The sequence below is a fragment of the Mercenaria mercenaria genome, chromosome 8 (assembly GCF_021730395.1).
Source record: "Mercenaria mercenaria strain notata chromosome 8, MADL_Memer_1, whole genome shotgun sequence".
Classification (NCBI taxonomy): domain Eukaryota; kingdom Metazoa; phylum Mollusca; class Bivalvia; order Venerida; family Veneridae; genus Mercenaria; species Mercenaria mercenaria.
In genome coordinates, this window is record NC_069368.1 from 58859044 (window position 1) to 58880538 (window position 21495).

At 36.2% G+C, this 21495-nt stretch overlaps 1 protein-coding gene across 1 annotated transcript; it reads left to right on the forward strand.

Annotated features, from left to right (window-relative positions):
* Nucleotides 1-1854: 1854 nt before the first annotated feature.
* On the forward strand, nt 1855-20915 carry LOC123566286 (two pore potassium channel protein sup-9-like). The gene is made up of 5 exons (XM_045360234.2): nt 1855-2520; nt 14372-14599; nt 16105-16275; nt 17344-17454; nt 18413-20915. Exons 1-5 carry the CDS (start codon nt 2091-2093, stop codon nt 18769-18771), a joined length of 1299 nt encoding a protein of 432 aa, XP_045216169.2. The 5' UTR covers nt 1855-2090; the 3' UTR covers nt 18772-20915.
* The last annotated feature ends 580 nt before the right edge of the window (nt 20916-21495 follow it).

Genomic DNA, 21495 nt, shown 5'->3' on the forward strand with positions numbered 1-21495 from the left:
TATAAAACATTCTTATTTACTGTTTTTACTTGAAAGAATAGGAAAATGTTATGAGAAACGCATGTTTCATATCCATAAATAGTTTACCTAAATAAAATGTTTATATTTTTGTCTGAGTGGCGTAAACGTCCAGAGTGACCCGCAATTTACGTTTAATCGTATAATTTTTATACGTTATTAGCTTTGTATCGAGAAATATGCATGCGTTATGCAGCGAAAATATTGCGCGACTTTAGGAGCGCATCATTCATCCGCAGCAGCTGAGGCTAAAGAACGAATGCATATTTTCCGATGCAGAGTTAATAACCTGTTTATTACATACCTGTCTACACGCATAAATGTAATGTAAATATTATGAAATTTGAGCGGAAATATTCCGCTAAAGAACGAGTGCATATTTCCATCAATGATAACTTTTATAATATAACCTATAGTATTAGTTAATTACAAATACCGCTAGACTCTATCCATATCAAATATCTTATACTACTATCTATACTTATAAATGTAATGTAAGTATTATGAAATTTGAGCGTAAATATTGAGCGACTTTAGGAGCGCATCATTCTTCCGCTAAAGAACGAGTGCATATTTTCCCAATGCAAAGATAATAACCTGTTTTTACATACCTGTCTACACGCATAAACGTAATGTAAATAATATGAAATTTGAGCGGAAATATTCCGCTAAAGAACGAGTGCATATTTCCATATTCAAAAATGATAACCTGTTTATTACTACCTATCTACACGTATAAATGTAATGTAAGTGTTATGAGTTTGTTCAATAGTCTGAATAACATCGACACTACTGAACTAAATAAAAGAAATTCAGGCGTCAGTGTATGGAAAAATATTAACGTTTCCGGCGCCATTGTAACTCAACCGGGAATAGAAACGAGTATGTAATAATTCTGTGTATATGTATCGGAAGGCGTACTGCTAGTTTGCCATGTTTACGCGTATGTATATCGAATAGAATATTCGTGCGTTCACCCTTTCAGTTTCGTTATGTCGCTTCGTGTTTCGCTGCGCACGTACAAGGCATATCATGGACAGGTATCAGCCATCTCAACGTTGTAATTTCTCAGAATATTCCTTATGGTTATCGCGGTGGCTTTCCTCAGAATTCTCTTTAATCTCTTTATGATCGTGTTCAGCTTCTTGCAAGAGTATATACAACTTTTTTTTATAGGGGTGATGGTGGTAAAGACCGTACAATGACAATTTCACTAAAAACATTGTTACCATATTCTTCCTGCGGGTCATGGTCATTGCCATAAGTTTTTTTCCTCCCTCAAATGATTTCATAACTAAATTGTTTTGCAGAGATAAACCAATAGTAACGACAGTGTTTGGTGTTTACTATTCACAATATGTGTAAAATTCTTAGTGTGGGAGAGAGGGGGCACCTACAGAATTAATATTCTTTTCATCTTTTATTTTTCAGTTTCATGGAATGTTTGCACTAGAAAACAATATCCGCATCGTATTTTACAGTGCCCCACTGCATATGTAAGCCTGAGAGGTAAAATAATTATCATATTTCTTTTGTTTAAATGAAAGGATATTTCAATGTTTTATTTATCAGCCCAATAATTGACTTATTATTAGTTCTGAGCATGAAAATCAAAAGCTGTATTATTTGTCTATTCAACTGTAGCAGTCAACTAAAATGTATAGCGATGAATTTAGTGCCAGTATTGTCATATGAATATGGGAGCTATCGATTAGGCCCGGAACAATTGTAAATTTTTAATTGTTTTGCATAGGTTAGATGGATATTTAAATAATGAACAATACAGAAGCGTTTGAGCGTTTGCAAATTGTCAGGGTTATAATAAGTTCCATATACCGATCGATATGATACCTGATGTTGACTGGAATTGTAAAAGCGCTTTTCACTTCGTTCGGATGTGCCCGTGGTGCGCATCATTTATCATTCGCTTAACTCGACTGACAATTTTTCAATTAACTACCGTGGTCTTCAAATCATTTGGAAATAGACGCTGCTATCTAGATAAGATTTTTCCCTGAAAACTGCTAAATCACTGGCACTGTAAAAGTGAATAAAAACTTAACTTCAGAAAGATGGGATCTGAAGAAGTTGAAAAGGAAAAAAATTCTGGAAAGCAGCTCTGCAAAACAGTAGCGCAGTTGCTGTTTTCGCACCTTGGACTATGTGTGATTGTTATTTTATACTGCGTACTTGGAGGTTTTCTGTTTGAAATGCTTGAAAAAGAAAATGAGGTAACGGCTTGTAAAGAGTCTCGAAAGGAGTATCTGGACATGGAGAATGAAACTTTGTTTAGTTTGTTAGACGTAGTTCTTTCAAATCCTCTAGGGTCCGAGGCAGCCGATGCCCAATTAGTGGGCGTGTTCGAGACTTTCCGGAACAATTCATTTTCTATAGGTTACGACGGGAGTTGGTGCGAGGGATATGGTGAGCCCGACGGGCCGATGCATGAATGGAATTTCGCCGGCGGCTTGTTCTTCTCCATGACCGTCATTACGACAATAGGTGAGCATCTATTTCATAATCACAAACGATGAAAATGTGCAAGGGGGTACTTGATTGGATTGAAATAATGTTTTAGAGTTGCACCTTAGTAGTATAAGGACCATTATTTAAAACAAATCATGAACTTGTAAATTATGTTAGCAAATGTCTTTTTTCAAGCACCATCGCAAGAAAAACATCGACATAGCGACGTATATATGTTATCTATTGTGTATATGTTTTTATACTGTGTACATTGTCGAAATATTACAATTTAAGTTTTAAAACTGTATATGTGAAATAAAGGCTTTATTCACGTCACCCATCTATTCAGGAATATCACGTTATCATTTAGTACTTTTGAAGTACAAATCAATTTAGTGATCATGAAAAAAGATATTCTAACTGAATCTGGTCATTGATTGTGGAGCGACACTGCTGGGAAGAAGAATAAAGCAAAGTCGAAACTAATTACAATAATTGATGGACTGTTTACATTACCGAGGTGTCGTACAATAATTTGAGTCAAATTTCTTTGTTCAGGTGTTTTTGTTTTGTGTTATCGCTGATGATCGAGCTTTTTTTCTCTCTCCTCACTTCTAAACTCTGATAAACGTCACAAAAACCATGAAAAAGCTTTTAGAAGACATATTTGAGCCGTGCCATGGGAAAACCAACATAGTGGCTTTGCGACCAGCATGGATCCAGACCAGCCTGCGCATACGCGCAGTCTGGTCAGGATCCATGCTGTTCGCTAACAGTTTCTCCAATTCCAGTAGGCTTTAAAAGCGAACAGCATGGAGCCTGACCAGACTGCGCGGATGCGCAGACTGGTCTGGATCCATGTTGGTCGCAAAGCCACTATGTTGGTTTTCCCATGGCACGGCTCATTAATAGTCAGTTCAAACATACTGGTACACACGCACATCTACAATGTGGGTACTTTTAGTATGCTAAAACATGGATTTGTTTGTGTTGTTCAGGGGCAAGTAAACTGACCACTGTCTAGCTTCTCTTTGTTGTTCGGGTTTTAATAGCCTGGACATTGTCTTGCTCATTATGTTGTTCAAGTAAAAGTAGGTTGACTATTGTCTAGCCAGTCTTTGTTGCTCAGGTTTTAACAGTCTGCGCATGACGCTTTCTCTAAGACGTTCTGGAGCAGAAAGGTTGAAATAATACCCTGTCTTTTTGTATTGTACAAACGCAAACACCATGATAATTACATTGAATGTATATGTGATACGGTATGTGTGATACGGGTACAGACAGGCTGAACATGACACTGTCTCTCCGTATGGTACAGGTCTAGATATAATCATGACTTGACCCTTCTGTGATGTTCAGCGACAGGAAGGTTGAATGTGACGTGACACACCCTACCCCCTCCCCAACCCCTTCTGTGCTGCAGGTTTAGATATGCTTATCTGCTTATCGTGACGGTACCGCTCTGTATAATGTAGACGCGACAGACCATGACATTCCGCATATGCAGATAGGTTGTACATGGTGTTGCAATTTTATGCTGTTCGGTTGCAGAAAAGCTGAGATATGACATTGCCTTTTGATGGTGTGTATAGGAAATAAGGTTTTCACGACCTTTTCTCTTTTGTACTAGTGTTGACTGGCTAATATTCTATAAACTACTATTTTGACACCATCAGTTGAATCCGCCATGATAATGACATTTAATATGATAATATTATATTTTGACAAACGTTTCATGGTACCTTTTTTCTCTGTCGTACTAGTGTTGACTGGCTAATATTCTATATAAACTACCATTTTGACACCATCAGTTGAATTGTCAAGAAGCCGCCATGATAATATACATGTAACATGATAATATTATATTTTGACAAACGTTTCATGATGGTACTTTTATGTATACAGAAATTTCTCTAAAAATACACAAGTATGATTTAAATAAAACTGCTATTAATAGCATTATTACATCTATATTTTCTTACTCTTTTACGCTCCGTATGTCATTATATTATCTGTATGTATGCAGAAACATTTTTCTCTACCGAACTTTGGGGAGTAGTTCTGTACATTTGTGTACACGTAATAGATCTAAAACAAGCAAAGTATCAGCAGTGTAGGTTTGATTATGTTCATTTGAGATAAGGAAATTTGCACAAAGCACCGGCTTAAATGCAATTCTTTTTGTACAGATACATAGAATGAACTGTATAATTCCAAATAGACCAGAAAGTATACCAAAACCTGTGCTCAAGTCATGCTACCAGGCGGCACTTAAAAGACTGCTATCTGAAAGTCTCTTTTTAACTTCAATCATTTCTTAAACATACCATTAACAAATTGACTAGTAAAATGGTGAGTGATAATAGCACAAACAACGGTAATTGAGCTACTGAGATATTATGTACGCCCCGGATCACGACGAGAAAGAGCAAGGTACCGGAAGATGGAAGAAATGAAGTTTGATCTGCGAACGCCAATGGGCATTTACATATGTAATATTGCCACAGTAACTAAACCATTGTGGAGTTAAAAGCAAATCACTTCATATTAAATGTCTTTTCCCTGTCAACGATTTCCATGAAGAAAACTATTTATAATGATTTTTAGTTTATATTTTGTCAACTACATATACATATGATTGTCAGGAAAAGCACAGAATGCGATAAACAAAATTCAAATTTCATCGATCGAACTGTCTGATCAATTATCTAGATTTCTGTATGGACGCCATATACTGCCTACTTGTTTGAACACTCCGCTTCTACCTAAATGATTCTATTCAAAGCCGATATATTGATAAAATTAAGTATGTTTCATATTTTATTCTATTCTTTAGATTTAAAGTCGAATTCGATTGGGGTTTTTTTCTACATTTAACCAGTTTCTACATGAGTAGAAGTATCATCAAGTTTACAAACTCTGGTTCCTTTGAAATCCCGATTTATGAAAAAAAATCTTCTTCGCCGCTGGGTGCACAGTCAGATAAAAGTTGTACAGTATAGGTCTCTGTTAACCGTTAATGTCATTGAATACATCGTTGACATAACATGGCATTTTTAATGTCATGTATAGAGAGAGCTTTTTTTCATGCGACGAAATACAATTACGAAACAAACACAAGAAGTCAATTGTTTCCAAAAACAACAACAACAAAAAAAAAAAAAACAATATACAATGTATATATTTGAATTAATTGAAATTCATGTAGGGTCAAATGGTATTGGTACCTGAATAACTAAAGTTTTGTCGGAGTTAACGAAATGAACAGACGTTCATTACATAATGTTAATTTATAGTCATGGATATAGTTTATAGATCCCCCTCCTCGCACCCCCCTCTCTCTCTCTCTCTCTCTCTCTCTCTCTCTCTCTCTCTCTCTCTCTCTCTCTGTTCTGGGGTTTTTCTCCCGCTCTGTCCCTCCGGTCAGATCGCTCTGTGTCTGATCTGAGTGGCGGCCTTTATATTTAAAGCGCCTTTGAACGTGTTTATCATAAGGGCGCTTTATAAGTCTGGTAAAATGTATCTTAAGTGCAAGCTCTTTAAAGTCACATGGGTCTTGTCGTAATAAATAATGACCGGGAAGATTGAAGGAGATGGTATGGAAGCGGAATATTACATAAGACACTATCTATATCAACAAGACTGGATACCGGATGCGTCACTCTTAATATCAAGACCGTGGTTCAAATATTGGTTAATATATTGATTATGATTCGGTCTATTATAAATTATCAATAGTTTAAATATTTTAATTGAATATTTAAATACTATATTTAAGATTCATTTGCCGAGCAAGAAGACTATGTCTGTAACCATTTAGCTCCCCCTCGGACAACTTACTGATTAATGTCATTAGTTCAGCTTATTCAACATTTTTGACCCAGTGAAATAACTGGATATTCTTAACAAGTTATCATATATTTGAAAGGAATATTAACATGGATTTTGATTAATTAACAATATATAAGTTATAATACCACCTCTTTTTATAAGTTGGAAGATTTAAGAATTTATTTGATGTAAATTTATTATATATATATATATTAGACGAATTTGATTTAAACGTAAAAAAAGAAACAACCAAAAAAAAAAAAAAAAAAAAAAAAGAGAGAGAGACGAACCATTTTCTAACATGGGTTCTGAAGAAATACTAAAAGAAAAGAAAACTTCAGGTTGTAAATCCTTGGCGAAAATAGTATTTTCACACACTGGATTATGCATAATTGTGTTGCTGTACTGCGTACTCGGAGGTTTTCTGTTCGAGTTACTGGAAAAGGAGAATGAGATTCAAACCTGTATTGAAACTAGAAAAGAATACCGGGCTATGGAAAATGAAACACTGCTTAGTCTAATAAACGTAGTCCTTTCAAATCCTCTAGGGTCCGAAGCGTCTGACGCTCAGTTACTAGGCGTGTTCGAAACTTTCAGGAATAACTCGCTGTTAATAGGTTACGATGGCAGCTGGTGTGAGGGGTATGGTCTGCCCAACGGCCCTATGCACGAGTGGAATTTAGCCGGTGGAATATTTTTCTCAATGACCATTCTCACGACAATCGGTGAGCATGTACTCGGAAAATGCAAAATTTCTTTCTACAATATGTTTTATTTACGTATATATATATGAGCCGTGCCGTGAGAAAACCAACATAGTGGGTTTGCGACCAGCATGGATCCAGACCAGCCTGCGCATCCGCTGTTCGCTATCAAAGCCTATTGCAATTAGAGAAACCGTTAGCGAACAGCATGGATCCTGACCAGACTGCGCGGATGCGCAGGCTGGTCTGGATCCTTGCTGGTCGCAAACCCACTATGTTGATTTTCTCATGGCACGGCTCATATAGGTTTTGAAACATGTTGAACGTCTTCTTATCAATAATATCAAAATCTACTTACGGACAGTGGTCTATATAGTAGGTCTAACGTTGCTCTATTGTAAATATTGTCATATTTTACGTTCATGTTTTTTTCTTTACAGTTATGACTGTAAAAAGCTCTCCTTTGGTATGGAATATGTTTGGAACAGGAAAGAGCAGCAACATTCATTTTTATTTTTAAACTTTATATCTGTGTAATCTGTGCTGCCTCTTCATAGCGCCAACATTAAATCGTCCCTATTGGATGTAAGATTTGCAAGATCGTGCAGAGAAAAAGTTTGCACATCAACTGAATTAGTTACTGTTTAGGCTTAAAAAAGTGTTTGTTTCCGGTATCCCGACCTACCCTTAATTTTTGGCCCGACCCTAAATATTTTATGGTCTTGGAGAAATTTATTTTCAACTTTGAACAAAAAGTTACAAAACTGCACTTTTTATGCTTTGAACATTGTCAGTGATGTTAGAAGTCAACTTACGGATGCTCTAAAGACATAACACCTTTATTTGCATTAAATTTTGACACAAAAATAATTTCCGAAAAAAAACCACTAAATAAAAAATAATTCCAAAAAAGAAATGCCAACCTACCTACATTTGTACCCTATTATTTAGCATGTTACTGGAAACAAACAGTCTTTTTAAGGCCTTGGAGTAAAGAGGCCAGTTTCACTAAAGTTCATAATCATATTATGATAAGTCCCTTTCTCATTATAAACAAATTTCATTTATAGGGTATTACATGGTATAAATATAACTTAAAAAAAATTGTTCTTAATTCAATGCTACGACGTAACAATCATATGTTTTGTTCAATTTCTAGGATGAACAGAATAGTAAAAACGAATCTACTTAAAATATTGTCCGTCCTAAGTTCGAACTGTTTCATGAGACAGTTACTAAAACGAGCCTCTGGCGTTTAGTTCAGTTTTGATAAGAAACAGTATATTCCCTTACGAATCTATTATACTAGCTGGAAAAGCAACATAGATCATGTGACATTGCGTAAAGCACATTACAGTGGACCATTTCTATGAATACAACATAAATTTAGGTACAAACTCGGTCTTAGGTTCGCTTAAACGCAAATGTGGAAAACAAAAGCAGTTCTGATATTGTATTGTTGTGAACTCGTTGTTTAAGGGCCTTTGACAAATGAATCATACGTTAAACGACATTACGTGGTACTACCTATTAGTAAAAGAATGGTCCATTTCTGGATTAAATAACGGAATGTTTCTGTAATATTATATGACTTGTATACACACATGTATACACACAAGGCAACTGAAGCACTGATACAGTTGGTTGGACTAGGTTAAAGTGTTACAATCAATAAAACGATTATCATAGAGCCTTTGACTCCTTAATGATATATTGACTGTAAGACATGTTCAGCAGATACGAAAGCGAATTCCAGTTGTAATAATTTTCGATACTTGCAGGTCACAATAGCGTAAACCCTACTCCCTATATATTCTATATAAAACAGTCATTGGCTTTTACTTCACAAAATACAGCCTTCCCTCTTGATTTTTCTACAAGAATGTAAGCAATACATCCACAATGAAACTTAAAAAAAAAAATAGCACTAGCAAGTACCTGGATGGCCATCTCAGATGAAACAAATAGTGCCCAATTAACTGTCCGCCTTTAAGCGACTAGACCAGATGGTACCCGAGCTGGTTCATTTACTGTAGTTAGGCTTTGTATTTATTTTCCTAAGACATTTCGTTCAACGGTTTTCCTGATCTTATAGATCGTTGTTTCTGTTGTTTATTTTTCAAACTGAGCAGTATAATTCACTAATGGTAGTAGATTCGTTTATAAATTAAATAAGACTGAACTAATTTTATAATTCGGCTTATTTTATCTCCATGTTTCTGCTAAATCTGAAAGCATAGTGTATTGTAAGTGCATACTCGAGTAAAGTATATTGTAAGCTAAGTCAATACCCGAGTAAAGTATATTGTATCGTAAGTGCGTACCCGAGTAAAGTATATTTTAAGCTAAGTCAATACCCGACTGAAGTATTTTTACGGCGTACCTGTGTAAAATATATTGTAAGCTAAGTCAATAACCGAGTAAAGTGTATTGTACTGTAAGTGAGTACCCTAGTAATACATATTGTAAGCAAAGTAAATACCCGAATAAGGTATATTGTGTTCTACGTGTACACCCGAGTAAAGTGTATTGTAAGCAAAGTACGTACATGGGTAAAGTATATTGTAAGCTAAATAAATAACCGAGTAAAGTATATTGTACTCTATGTTCATACCCAAGTTAAGGATATGTTACTCTTAAGTGTACAAACGAGTTAAATTTCAAAGATGAAGACTCAGATACAATGAAATTGTTCAGCGCTATATAAATTTCTCGAATTATACACTGAAAAATAAACAAATAAAATTATTGATTATAAGTTAACTTAGACTGTTTTCGATTAATTATTAACAACTTTGTTTCTACTTGAATTATTGACAGCATAATAATCGATTTTAACCGGTTAGTGACATTGATAAATATAATAGAGGTTGAATATTGTTGGTTTCATGTTAAGCTATAACTTTCATAAAATGTAATATTATATCGTTGAGAATTTATACGTTTTTGCTATTGAATGCGACTTTTTCAATGCCATTTTTTTATTTGAAAATTAAGTCGCCTCAAACTTGGGTGAGATTCTTTTTCAAATGTATGCCTTTATTCAACCCAATTATAATAAATTAAGCAATGTCTGAGTCTGGGGATAGACATATGATAAGCTTTTGAGACGCGTTTAATTAAATTGGACTAAAATACGGATTTGCGCGAAATGCTGGTTTTTGACTTCTCTTTCTTTAATAGATAAATTTGCATCAAACGTTCGTCTTAATTTCACTTCAACTGTAAGCGAGCCCAACTGTGAGCGAGTAACTACTAGATGTGGTTGATATATGTATAATTTATTCATTCCCTGCTCTTGAGAACAAAACATATTCGGTCAGACGTGTATGTATACACGTAACTCGACTCAAAGATGATAAATTAGCGAAAATTATTCAAATGTGAAAATATCTGAATCTGTCTTTTATCATGCTTCTGCACATTGCCTTTATCCTCACAAATTCAATAAAGATCGATACATTGACCCAAGTGACGTCTCAGTCGACCTTGGTGCTTAAAGAAAATCTGATCTGATGGATTAAGCATAACTTAATGCAGACAACATATCCTTTGGATCAGTAATTATTGGTATTATATCTCTTACGTGTCGTATATTATAGTTTTTGTTTAGGACAACTAGTTCATTCTTACTAGTTATTGTATTTTACAGCAAATAAACATTTTGCTTTCTTCTTTCGACTTGCGCAATGCAATTAACATGCCAAAATAGAGGAATTTCAAATTATAAATTTTTCTGCATGTCTTATTATATAAAAAATCAAAAGAAAGTAAAAACCAAATCAAACGACCGTGACGCTTGTGCCAGTTAGCATAGTTCTTGCATGAGTGATTCTTGGGCCAGTCAATACAGGTCTTGTTTCTGTGATTCACGTGCCAGTCAGCACAGGTCTTGTATCCGTGATTCATGTGTCAGTCAGCACAGACCTTGTATCCTTGATTCATGTGCCAGTTAGCATAGGTCTTGTATCCGTGGTTTATGTGTCACTCAGCATAGGTCTTGTATCGGTGATTCACGTGCAGATCAGCATAGGTCTTTTATCCATGATTCATTTGTCAGTCAGCACAGGTCTTGTATTCGTGATTCATGTGCCAGTTAGCATAGGTCTTGTATCCGTGATTTACGTGCAAGTCAGCATAGGTCTTGTATCTGTGATTCGCGTGCCAGTCAGCATAGGTCTTGTAACTGTGATTCACGTGCCAATCAGCACAGGTCTTGTTCCAGTGATTCACGTGCCAATTAGCACAGGTCTTGTTCCAGTGATTCACGTGTATGTCAGCACAGGTCTTGTGTCCGTGATTCATGTGTCAGTCAGCATAGGTCTTGTATCTGTGATTCACGTGCAAGTCAGCATAAGTCTTGTACTCGTGATTCACGTGCCAGTCAGCATAGGTCTTGTGTTTGTGATTCATGTGCTAGTCAGCATAGGTCTTGTATCCGTGATTCACGTGCCAGTCAGCATAGGTCTTGTATCCGTGATTCACGTGCCAGTCAGCATAGGTCTTGTATCCGTGATTCACGTGCCAGTCAGCATAGGTCTTGTTTCCGTGATTCACGTGCCAGGCAGCATCGGTCTTCTATCCGTGATTCACGTGCCAGTCAGCATAGGTCTTCTTCCGTGATTCACGTGCCAGTCAGCATAGGTCTTGTTCCGTGATTCACGTGCCAGTCAGCATAGGTCTTTATCCGTGATTCACGTGCCAGTCAGCATAGGTCCTTGTTCCGTGATTCACGTGCCAGTCAGCATAGGTCTTGTTTCCGTGATTCACGTGCCAGCAGCATAGGTCTTGTTTCCGTGATTCACGTGCCAGTCAGCATAGGTCTTGTATTTCCGTGATTCACGTGCCAGTCAGCATAGGTCTTGTTCCGTGATTCACGTGCCAGTCAGCATAGGTCTTGTTTCCGTGATTCACGTGCCAGTCAGCATAGGTCTTGTATCCGTGATTCACGTGCCAGTCAGCATAGGTCTTGTTTCCGTGATTCACGTGCCAGTCAGCATAGGTCTTGTTTCCGTGATTCACGTGCCAGTCAGCATAGGTCTTGTTTCCGTGATTCACGTGCCAGTCAGCATAGGTCTTGTATCCGTGATTCACGTGCCAGTCAGCATAGGTCTTGTTTCCGTGATTCAGGTGCCAGGCAGCATAGGTCTTGTATCCGTGATTCACGTGCCAGTCAGCATAGGTCTTGTATCCGTGATTCACGTGCCAGTCAGCATAGGTCTTGAGCCCGTGATTCACGTGCCAGTCAGCATAGGTCTTGAGTCCGTTATAAATGTACCAGTCAGCACAGGTCTTGTGTCCGTTATAAATGTACCAGTCAGCACAGGTCTTGTGTCCGTTATAAATGTACCAGTCAGCACAGGTCTTGTGTCCGTTATAAATGTACCATTCAGCACAGGTCTTGTGTCCGTTATAAATGTACCAGTCAGCACAGGTCTTGTGTCCGTTATAAATGTACCAGTTAGCACAGGTCTTTTATCCGTCATTAATGTGCCATTCAGCACAGGTCTGTATCCGTTATTTATGTCAGCACAGTCTGTGTTATTATGTCCATCAGCAGTTAGTGTCTTGAAAATGTTCCATAGCCAGTTATTATGTATTACTGGAGGCCATTCAGATCGGTCGTATCGATTATTGATCCAGTGTTATTCTCGTCATCTAATATTCTGAAAATGTGCCAAACGATTATATATTGTTATATGGTACATTAATGTTCTACGATAATTACCATTGTGTTTTAATTGATGGCGCAAGAATCAAGTTACTTTACTGATAACTCATTATACTGCTTGTAAGATCGTTTGGGACGATTTTTGAGCTGAATTGATATTTGAACAGTACTTAAATGTTGAAATCTTGCAGGTAAGGGTCGCTCGGCCTCAGAATGTGCATTGAATCGTTTATGCCGAGAATGTTCAGCCATCAAAACAAGTGCAAACTATGTTAATATCGAGTTCTAAAAATGTGTCAAAGCTTGAGTTTTAAAAACTGTTTAAAACATTATTTGTCACGTGACATGTACTATAACAAGATGGCGTTGAATGTCGGGCTAGTTTGTTGAAACACTAAAAAAAATGAATGTCGAATATCCGTATGTTAATTAAGCCAGATAACGCAAGTAATATTGGTTCTGATATTACCATCCTTTGGATAAGCCATTTCTTAATTTCCTGACATTTTATAAACATCACTTGTTCTATTTATTTGAAAGCACAAGAAAGATAACCTCAGCATCGCAGCCTTTGATATACTTAACCCTGTTCATAATTACGGCAGAAAATTGAATTGCTTTATCACCATAGGCGATCGGATGTTCGTTCGAATAATCTGTGATCTGAAAGAGGCATTCGATCTGAATCCAGACATGATACCGTTAAAAATTGATGGTTTTTAATCGTATGATTTGACCATTATTTGGAGCAGGTCATGTGCCGTTATAAATGTACCAGTCAGCACAGGTCTTGTGTCCGTTATAAATGTACCAGTCAGCACAGGTCTTGTGTTCGTTATAAATGTACCATTCAGCACAGGTCTTGTGTCCGTTATAAATGTACCATTCAGCATTGGTCTTGTGTCCGTTATAAAAGTACCAGTACCAAAATAGATGGTTTTTAATCGTATGATTTGACCATTATTTGGAGCAGGTCATGTGCCGTAATTATTAGTATATATTTACATTGAATATAAAACGCAAACTACATGTATTATAGTTTCATGCCCATATGTTGTATTTAAAGATATCCAAGGGCCATCTTTCACTAAAATATTGTATCTTTAGATGTATAAAATCCTCATCAAATGTATTTAACTTTAATAAATATATAAATTAAGTTTGCATATACAGCTACATTCATAATAAAATGTCATATAGTATCAGTTTATTGTTAAAATACAGCCAGCTTTTAAGCGGTAGTACACATTTATGCTGTGTTTACTGTACTATTTCAAACCTAATGCATAGTTAATTTAATGTTTGCATACACTATATGAAGTAACTGCTCATGTTTTTAAATATGAAATTTGGATTTAATATACCTTTAAATCAATAAAACCTAAAAATTATAAAATTGTTAGCATGATAGTTCAATGCCGCATATACTGTGTTGAAACAATACAATGAAATTATATTCAGTGTTATTATTACATACTCTGCATGTATTTTGCAAAAATATTCCACTGATGTGTTTCCTGCCATTTAAGACAACGCTGCTTAGCTTGTTCCTCATTTATTTCTTAAGAAGACAATAACTCGATGTAAAACCTAAATATATTTTCCGGTATGATCGCAGTGCATTCTGTATCACTTAGGTCTGCCTACTGTTTAACCTCGTGTTTTTTTTTTTTCGTTTCAGGGTATGGCCACATCGCACCCAAAACGATTTGGGGTCGCATACTGTGTATGTCTTATGCTATGATGGGTATACCAATTATGTTGATCATGCTGGCAAACATTGGTGATGTTCTGGCGGACATATTTCGCTACGTGTATGCCAAAATAATTTGTTGTGGTTGTCTGAAAAGGAAGAAGAAAAGTCAAAAGAAGATGTTGAAAAGTGGAACAGAAAACAACGTAGCACAAAGTAAGTATCGCAACAAAATCAAGATCTGACCCGAAAATGTAGGATCACCAATACATTTGAACAAATTCATTTTAAATGTGCGGGGATTTTGTTACATTGTCTGTCGTAATATTCCCATAGTCCAACTTAGATGTTAACGGTTTTAGCTCGACAACTCGAAGAATAGCGTACCAATGTACTCTCTCTTGCGTCGGCGTCGGTGTCGAAGTTACATTCAACTTCCAATTTATGGAAAGCTTCGCTATATCTTCTCAACGATTGCCTTTGTTATCGTCGTCAACCTTTAAATAAAGATGAATCTTGGTACGGGACAGACAATTGATAGTTTACGGTCAGATATCATAAAGGTCAAGGTCAATGAAGTTGTCAAATATTTACCAGTGCAGGTGAACGTTTAATGGCAGGCTTATCAATTTCACTATATTTTCGTGACATAGATTGATCTTATCAAGGAGCAGATATCTTTGGTGTAAGATCAAGTTTCTCAAGGGTCCATGTCACAGGGGTAGGATTTTGTAATAAAGTTGAATACAGTTTTATGGCACGCTTCAATGTTTCTTAATACTGGTATCCATCATCCCCCCCCCCCCTCCCCCCCCCCATAGATGTTTTTACATTCCACACGTTAACATACATCTCATTATATTATAAGATTTCCTCAAACCGCCCCTTCGACCTACCCTCCCCCCGGTTTTACCCTCTTCCATGGGCCTCCTTCCCCAAAGTTGTTTTTATATTTTTCTTATATCTCATATGTTAAATGTTGTTTAGTATCCCTCATTCTCCTACTTCTACCCCGATCCCCTGCTCCACTTCCAAAAAGTGTCTTTATATTTTTTACATCTCGCACACTCCTTATTTGGATTCTTAGCTTCCGTCATATCCTATCCCCTTCTTCAACCCTACTCCCCGTCCCTCGCGCCCCACCCAGTACAAGGCCTTTCAAACATGTTTAATTTTATTTTTTGCACATCTCTCACACTTCTTATATTAAATCTTAGTATCCCTCATATCCCACTTCCCCACCAAAACACTCGTACCCACCTATTTTTTGTTCGTTTTGTTGTGTAGTTTTACATGTTTGTTTCACTTACTTATATTTATTTCTTAGATTCCCCATGTCTTGCACCTGCCAAAAAGAATTCCACCCAAACCCACTCGAAAAAAGATCCTGTTTATCATCCCTCACCCATCCTTTCATCCAGTAATCATAATTTCTGAAAAGTCGAGCGCACTGATCTTCCCACAGCTATTGTTATATTAATTCTTGATGAATTGTCAAATGACACTTTTAATTTTCATACAGACATTGATGGAATACGGCATAGTTTTCTTTAATATGATGTTTCAAGACAGACAAAATTTAACTGTTCTCTCTTACTTTCTTAGGAAAATCGCATTTAAATGCCAAAATGTAAATAACGTCAACTAGAATTAGAATTCTAAAACGTTTAATGAGTTACGTTTAACTGTACTAACTACCTTTAAATTCATTTTTATTGTAGACCAAACAAAAAGGAAGCTTTCAAATTCGATGTCAAGGGAACCAACAGATATGGGCACATATAATGAAACGGAGACCAAACAACGGTACAAGGGTGCAAATCCTTTGACCATCAAGGCACTTGGGACATCTGACCTTAAAGAAAGGGGTCGTCTTGTGCGAATGAGTTCAAGTGAGTTGTAATTTAGTTGTTCACAGAAAGCTTAAAGCTGCTTGGACAAGTATTTATAGATTATTATGTGAATTGTGGACCAAGTAGTATGTTAAAGAAAATATACTATTCAATAATGTTTAAACATTGCGTTCTAAGTAAGGAGAAAATGGTCACTGAATGGTCATTCTTCTTTAATTACTTTCTGTAGAATACACTCTTAGTATGAAGGGAAATGGCAGTACCTGTACACACATGCAACTTTGAATAGTTTCTGTAATCACATTACTGAGGTTATGTTGAAAAATGCAACTCCTTATTTAACAGAGGCGATAATCATGATATCCAAAGTCCTTGCTTATTCCGCCTTTTATATCAAAAGAAAAAGGTGTCAACTCCAGTCCTGATAAGTGGTTCTTGGTTCAAAGTCAGTTTGACTTTAAATACTGTCACATAACAGAAATCAGGTTTGAAGTAATACTTGTTGTAGCTATTAAAGAATTCTGTCAAAACTGTCAAAATAAACGCCTAAGTACAAGTTGAAAAGGTACACAGCATATCCATGAAAAAGCGTCCGCCCACAAATGTCAGTGTATAGTCTTTTCTAGAACAAGTTAAGGCTATTCAGAAAGAGAACCCGCCTTAGTAACTGCGACATTTTTTTTATTTCCCTTACTAAAGGAAATGCTCTCAGATAAACACTATGCCACTAGAAGTTACCTTATATCTGCAATTCCTAAGTGTCGCAACAATATACGGAAGGGAGACAACTTTGCAGCTTTTAGGTCATAAATAGCACAACTCCAAAATTGTGCAGAGAGAATGCATTGAACAGATGACGTAAACATTGTCTTGATCTGATTGATATTTTAGACATACGTAAAGCAGTGCCAGAATTTATTGTATCACCTCTTTAACCACTTTGATGAACAAAAGGAAGCACTAATGACCTTAATTTTATTGTGCTTTTACAAATAAGAAACAGCTAATCATTATTGCCTGGTATTACCTTTTCGGGGCATAATGAGATTGGCTAAGACACTCTCATAAATATTATTGGTAGTATTACTGATTATTATGTTGTTTCAGGTAAAGAACCGCTTATTGTTGATGACGATTCCGATGATGATGAAGAAGAATTGGAATGGGAAGAAATAAGCAAAGTTGCTGTACCACTAACTATCAGTCTTGGAATCATAGGTGAGTTTGACGAATGGTCCTTGATATTGGTTAAAATTTTAGTGGGTCGCCCATTTTAACTTCTGGTGTAGATGGGGATGGGGGTGGGGGTGGGGCTGAGATATGTTGGAGCAAGAATATTTTTTAGAACTTGAAGGACAGCTTTTTATATTCACAGTAAACCAAACTTTTTAGTACAATTTTGTTGTTAAAAAATAAATAAGCATTTTAAAACGATTAATTTTGAATGACCCAGAAAATAAACGAAACGTTAAGAGTCTGCTGTTGAAGTATAAACAGTATTCGATTGATACCGATTGGGATAGGGGGATGTAGTGGGGTGGAGCATGGCTTGGCCAGCCGCAAAAAAAGTATGCAGGGAGAAATAAGGATGTGGGGGATCGGGTTCATGCTTCCTCAGAAAAAGGTGTATTTGTTGAAGAGCTCTGGTGTATTTTGACATAATCTTAACTTTTTGGAAATTATCAATATGAGAAATTATGCATTCACCTCTGGCAGGATATTCGTCTTAGATATTTTGAATATCCAACTTACTGCTGACTGGGTATTCGAAACAGGCTGCGAATTCATTTTTCTAATGTGCCTTAAGTACCCATCTCAGAGCTAGTTGTGTATTTACCTTTGGCTAGATATTCGCCATGAATAATATGAATACCCATTAGTACCCATCTCGGAGCTGGTTGTGTATTTACCCTTGGCTAGATATTCGCCATGAACAATTAGAATACCCAGTTTATGCCTTAAACCGTTACAACAAAAAGCACAATTTATAAATTATTCATTCATATTTATTGTAGAAACTAGAGAGAAGAAACAGCCTTTCCTTGCTTTTGGTTTTTGATGGTTCTTCTCTTCTTTATTACAATTAATTTGCATAAATTTACATAAATTAGAAAATTGCATACATTAGACTATAGCATACATTACATAAATTAAATTATGTCCTCTCTACTTTCAGGGCTGTACATCGTGTTTGGGGCTGTGCTGTTCAAATACTGGGAAGGATGGGACATGTTGCAGTCGTCTTACTTCTGTTTCATCACACTAAGCACAATAGGATTCGGTGACGTCACACCTGGGCGGGATTTCAGCGATCCTACAGCCAATGCAAGACTGATTATCGGCACGATATACTCCATCTTCGGCATGGCCATCTTGTCGATGTGTTTCACGCTGATGCAGGAAGAGATGACGGCCAAGTTTATGTGGATTGGCAAGAAAATGGGCGTGGTCGAAGACGAAGAAGATGACGATGCTGACAACGACAAATTAACGGAGAGCAGTAATCCGTATGATAGAAATGCGTCTGAATGTTAAAATGTATTTGTCCAAGATATGGAGTACACAACAAAATATGTGATATTATTAGCTATTTCTCTACTTTTAGAAGTACATTTTATTGTCTTAGACACTATGTGATTTGCGTGAATATGAGAGATATAATTATAGATCCTGCTATGACATTTAAAATGTTAAACTCTTGATTCGTCAAACTCGTGAAATTTCCGGCAGTGTCCAAAAGTACTGATATAATCTTCTGGTATGAATTAACAGTAGACACACTTTTTTCCGCATTTAAATTAAGAAATAAAACATGAAAAGATTATTAAGTTTGCTGGCAGGATTCTAATAAATTACGAACAGTTGTTAAACAATGATTTTGTGCTTACACTTTAATCTATGATCAAAATGATTCTTTGACTGCCGTATAGGAGGAATTCCCTCATGCTTTTATTGTTGTGTTCCTTTTCAATGTGTCTACCTACAAGTTCGATTACTAGGTCATACGTGTTTACACGTTTTCAAACGAAATTTTCTCTACTTGCAAAATGACCTTTCTACTTTTTGATTATGTTTTGTTTTAGCTTGAGTTCACGATTTTCTTATACAAGACACACTAAAATATGGAACCCTGAGTTAAGGTTACAAAACGCAATCTTTACAAACATGATGTTTACGAAAACGAACTATAGCTATTCATTCCAAGATGGAAGTCAAAATGTTAGTATCCTACTTTTACTTGTTTTCTACAAAGTTCAGGAGATGTAACTTGCGGAAATGAGGTTTTGGAAACAACGATTTATGTTATACAGATATCTCTACTATGCAGAAAGAGCCTAAAACACGTTAAGTAGTTCCCTCATTTGATAGGCCACTTTGCATTTGTTATTTTAGGAAACGTTCTGTGATAATTTCATTTTAACGAAAAAGTGCGAAAATGCCGATCTGTGGTGGTTTGTACTGGGAAATGGATTCGTAATGGTAATCGGCCATTTCCGTGAGATTCCGTATTCGGGTCAGTTATTTCGTCATTCTTCGGACGTAAACGAGCAATGGGTTCCCTTACAACCGGTGTCGAAAGCGCATACGGAAAAACACGTAACTGGTCGGAAATTACCGATTGACATTATGAGTTAATGTTTACATACCCGTCTAGAAATATTGCTTGTTGTGCATTTCAAGCTTGTATGCAATTTAAATTATTTGTCTCTTATATGTTCTTATAGCATCGAAATTTGTTATCTTCTTTATGTGTGTGTTTTTTAGAAATAGTCATCGATTAAAGGGAGCGGGCTTTAGACTTTACAACGTTAAATATCATTATTTTCAAAACATTTAAACATGGTTGAGGAATTTTAAGAATAATACAGGTAAATATAATAAAATTATATCAAGTAAAAATCACTTAGTTCTTACTACATGTATTTTAACGCCTGATTAACGCACTTTAATCTGTATAGACAAATGTATGTTTTCATAAAAAAAATACTGTATTTACTTTAAAGAACTCCCGAATCTGCGGATGCTCCAGGGTGACAAGTGTGTGAATGTTTTATCTCAGGGTGTCAAAAGACTCTTACTCATGGGAACGACATAATGCCCGTTGGTCACGAGTTATGTATCTTATGGCCAGGGTACACAATCTCGTTCGTACGGGTACTTTGTGACCTTTGTGAACTAACTAAACGCACACTTTTACCCTCGGACAAATTGCGTACGAATTATAAATACAGGCTTTTCATTTTATTGGCCACTATGTTTTTACTTTTTATTGGCAACAGCAGCTAACAAACGAAAGTACTTTCTTTGTATGGAGAAAAATACTTAAATATTAATGTGTGCGCTTCTACCAAATAAAAAAATATGAGTCGAAGAAATACGAAATAGATGGTTACTAGTACGTGACAATGAACTCACCAGACCTGTTGATTCTCTGAGATATGTTCAATTTGGACTCTATGCTAGTTGGTTTTTAATTTAGCTGAAATGCCTTAATGGATAAAAGTGGCGTGTACACATGTACATATTTCTTATTTTTGGGGTGTGTTTATACAATTTTAGAGGAAATAACTTACTTTTCCCAGCCTGTTTCTTATTAAGAATAATTTTATCTGGTTATTTTTTTTATGGCTGTTACATTGTTATATAATAACTAGTTTATCTATTAAAGCTTCTTTCTAGTTATGTGTTTGTTTTACATTTTCGTTTGTTCAGGCGTATAATTACACCACACTAGATCGATCTAGTAGTAAGACAATAGTGACAGAAACCTGCGATTTCATACGCATTTCAACAACGTACTGAAAGCCTTTCACTTGTAAATACTTAAATGCTTGGCTTTATTTGATCCGAATTTCAATTTGAAATAAAAAAAAAAGACTCAAATCACCGGAATGTTGTAGACAAGCTTTTTGTTGAGAGAAGTAAGAACGGAACAGATTTCTCCATTTCCGTATTAAATCTGGTTGTGTCCATGTAAATTTCTTCTTGCGAGTATTAACGCCCGTCAACATTTGCCTTTTGAACACTCTAGAGGCCACAGTTGTAACCCAATATTTATTAAGCTTGGTCAGAATATTTGTCTTGATGATCTCTGGGTCAAGTTGAAACTGGGTCATATAGGGTCAAAAACTAGGTCAGTAGGCCAGATCAAAGGAAAAGCTTGTGAACACTCTAGAGGCCTCAGTTGTAATCTAATCTTTATAAAACTTTGTCAGAATGTTTATCTTGATAATCTCTAGGTCAGGTTTGAATCTGAAT

What these genes read in the sequence shown, in the direction of transcription:
- LOC123566286 (XM_045360234.2), top strand. Translation starts at nt 2,091, where the DNA reads ATGGGATCTGAAGAAGTTGAAAAGGAAAAAAATTCTGGAAAGCAGCTC. An exon ending in GACCGTCATTACGACAATAG is followed by an intron (nt 2,521 to 14,371) that starts GTGAGCATCTAT and finishes TTTTCGTTTCAG; the next exon opens with GGTATGGCCACATCGCACCC. An exon ending in TATCAGTCTTGGAATCATAG is followed by an intron (nt 17,455 to 18,412) that starts GTGAGTTTGACG and finishes CTCTACTTTCAG; the next exon opens with GGCTGTACATCGTGTTTGGG.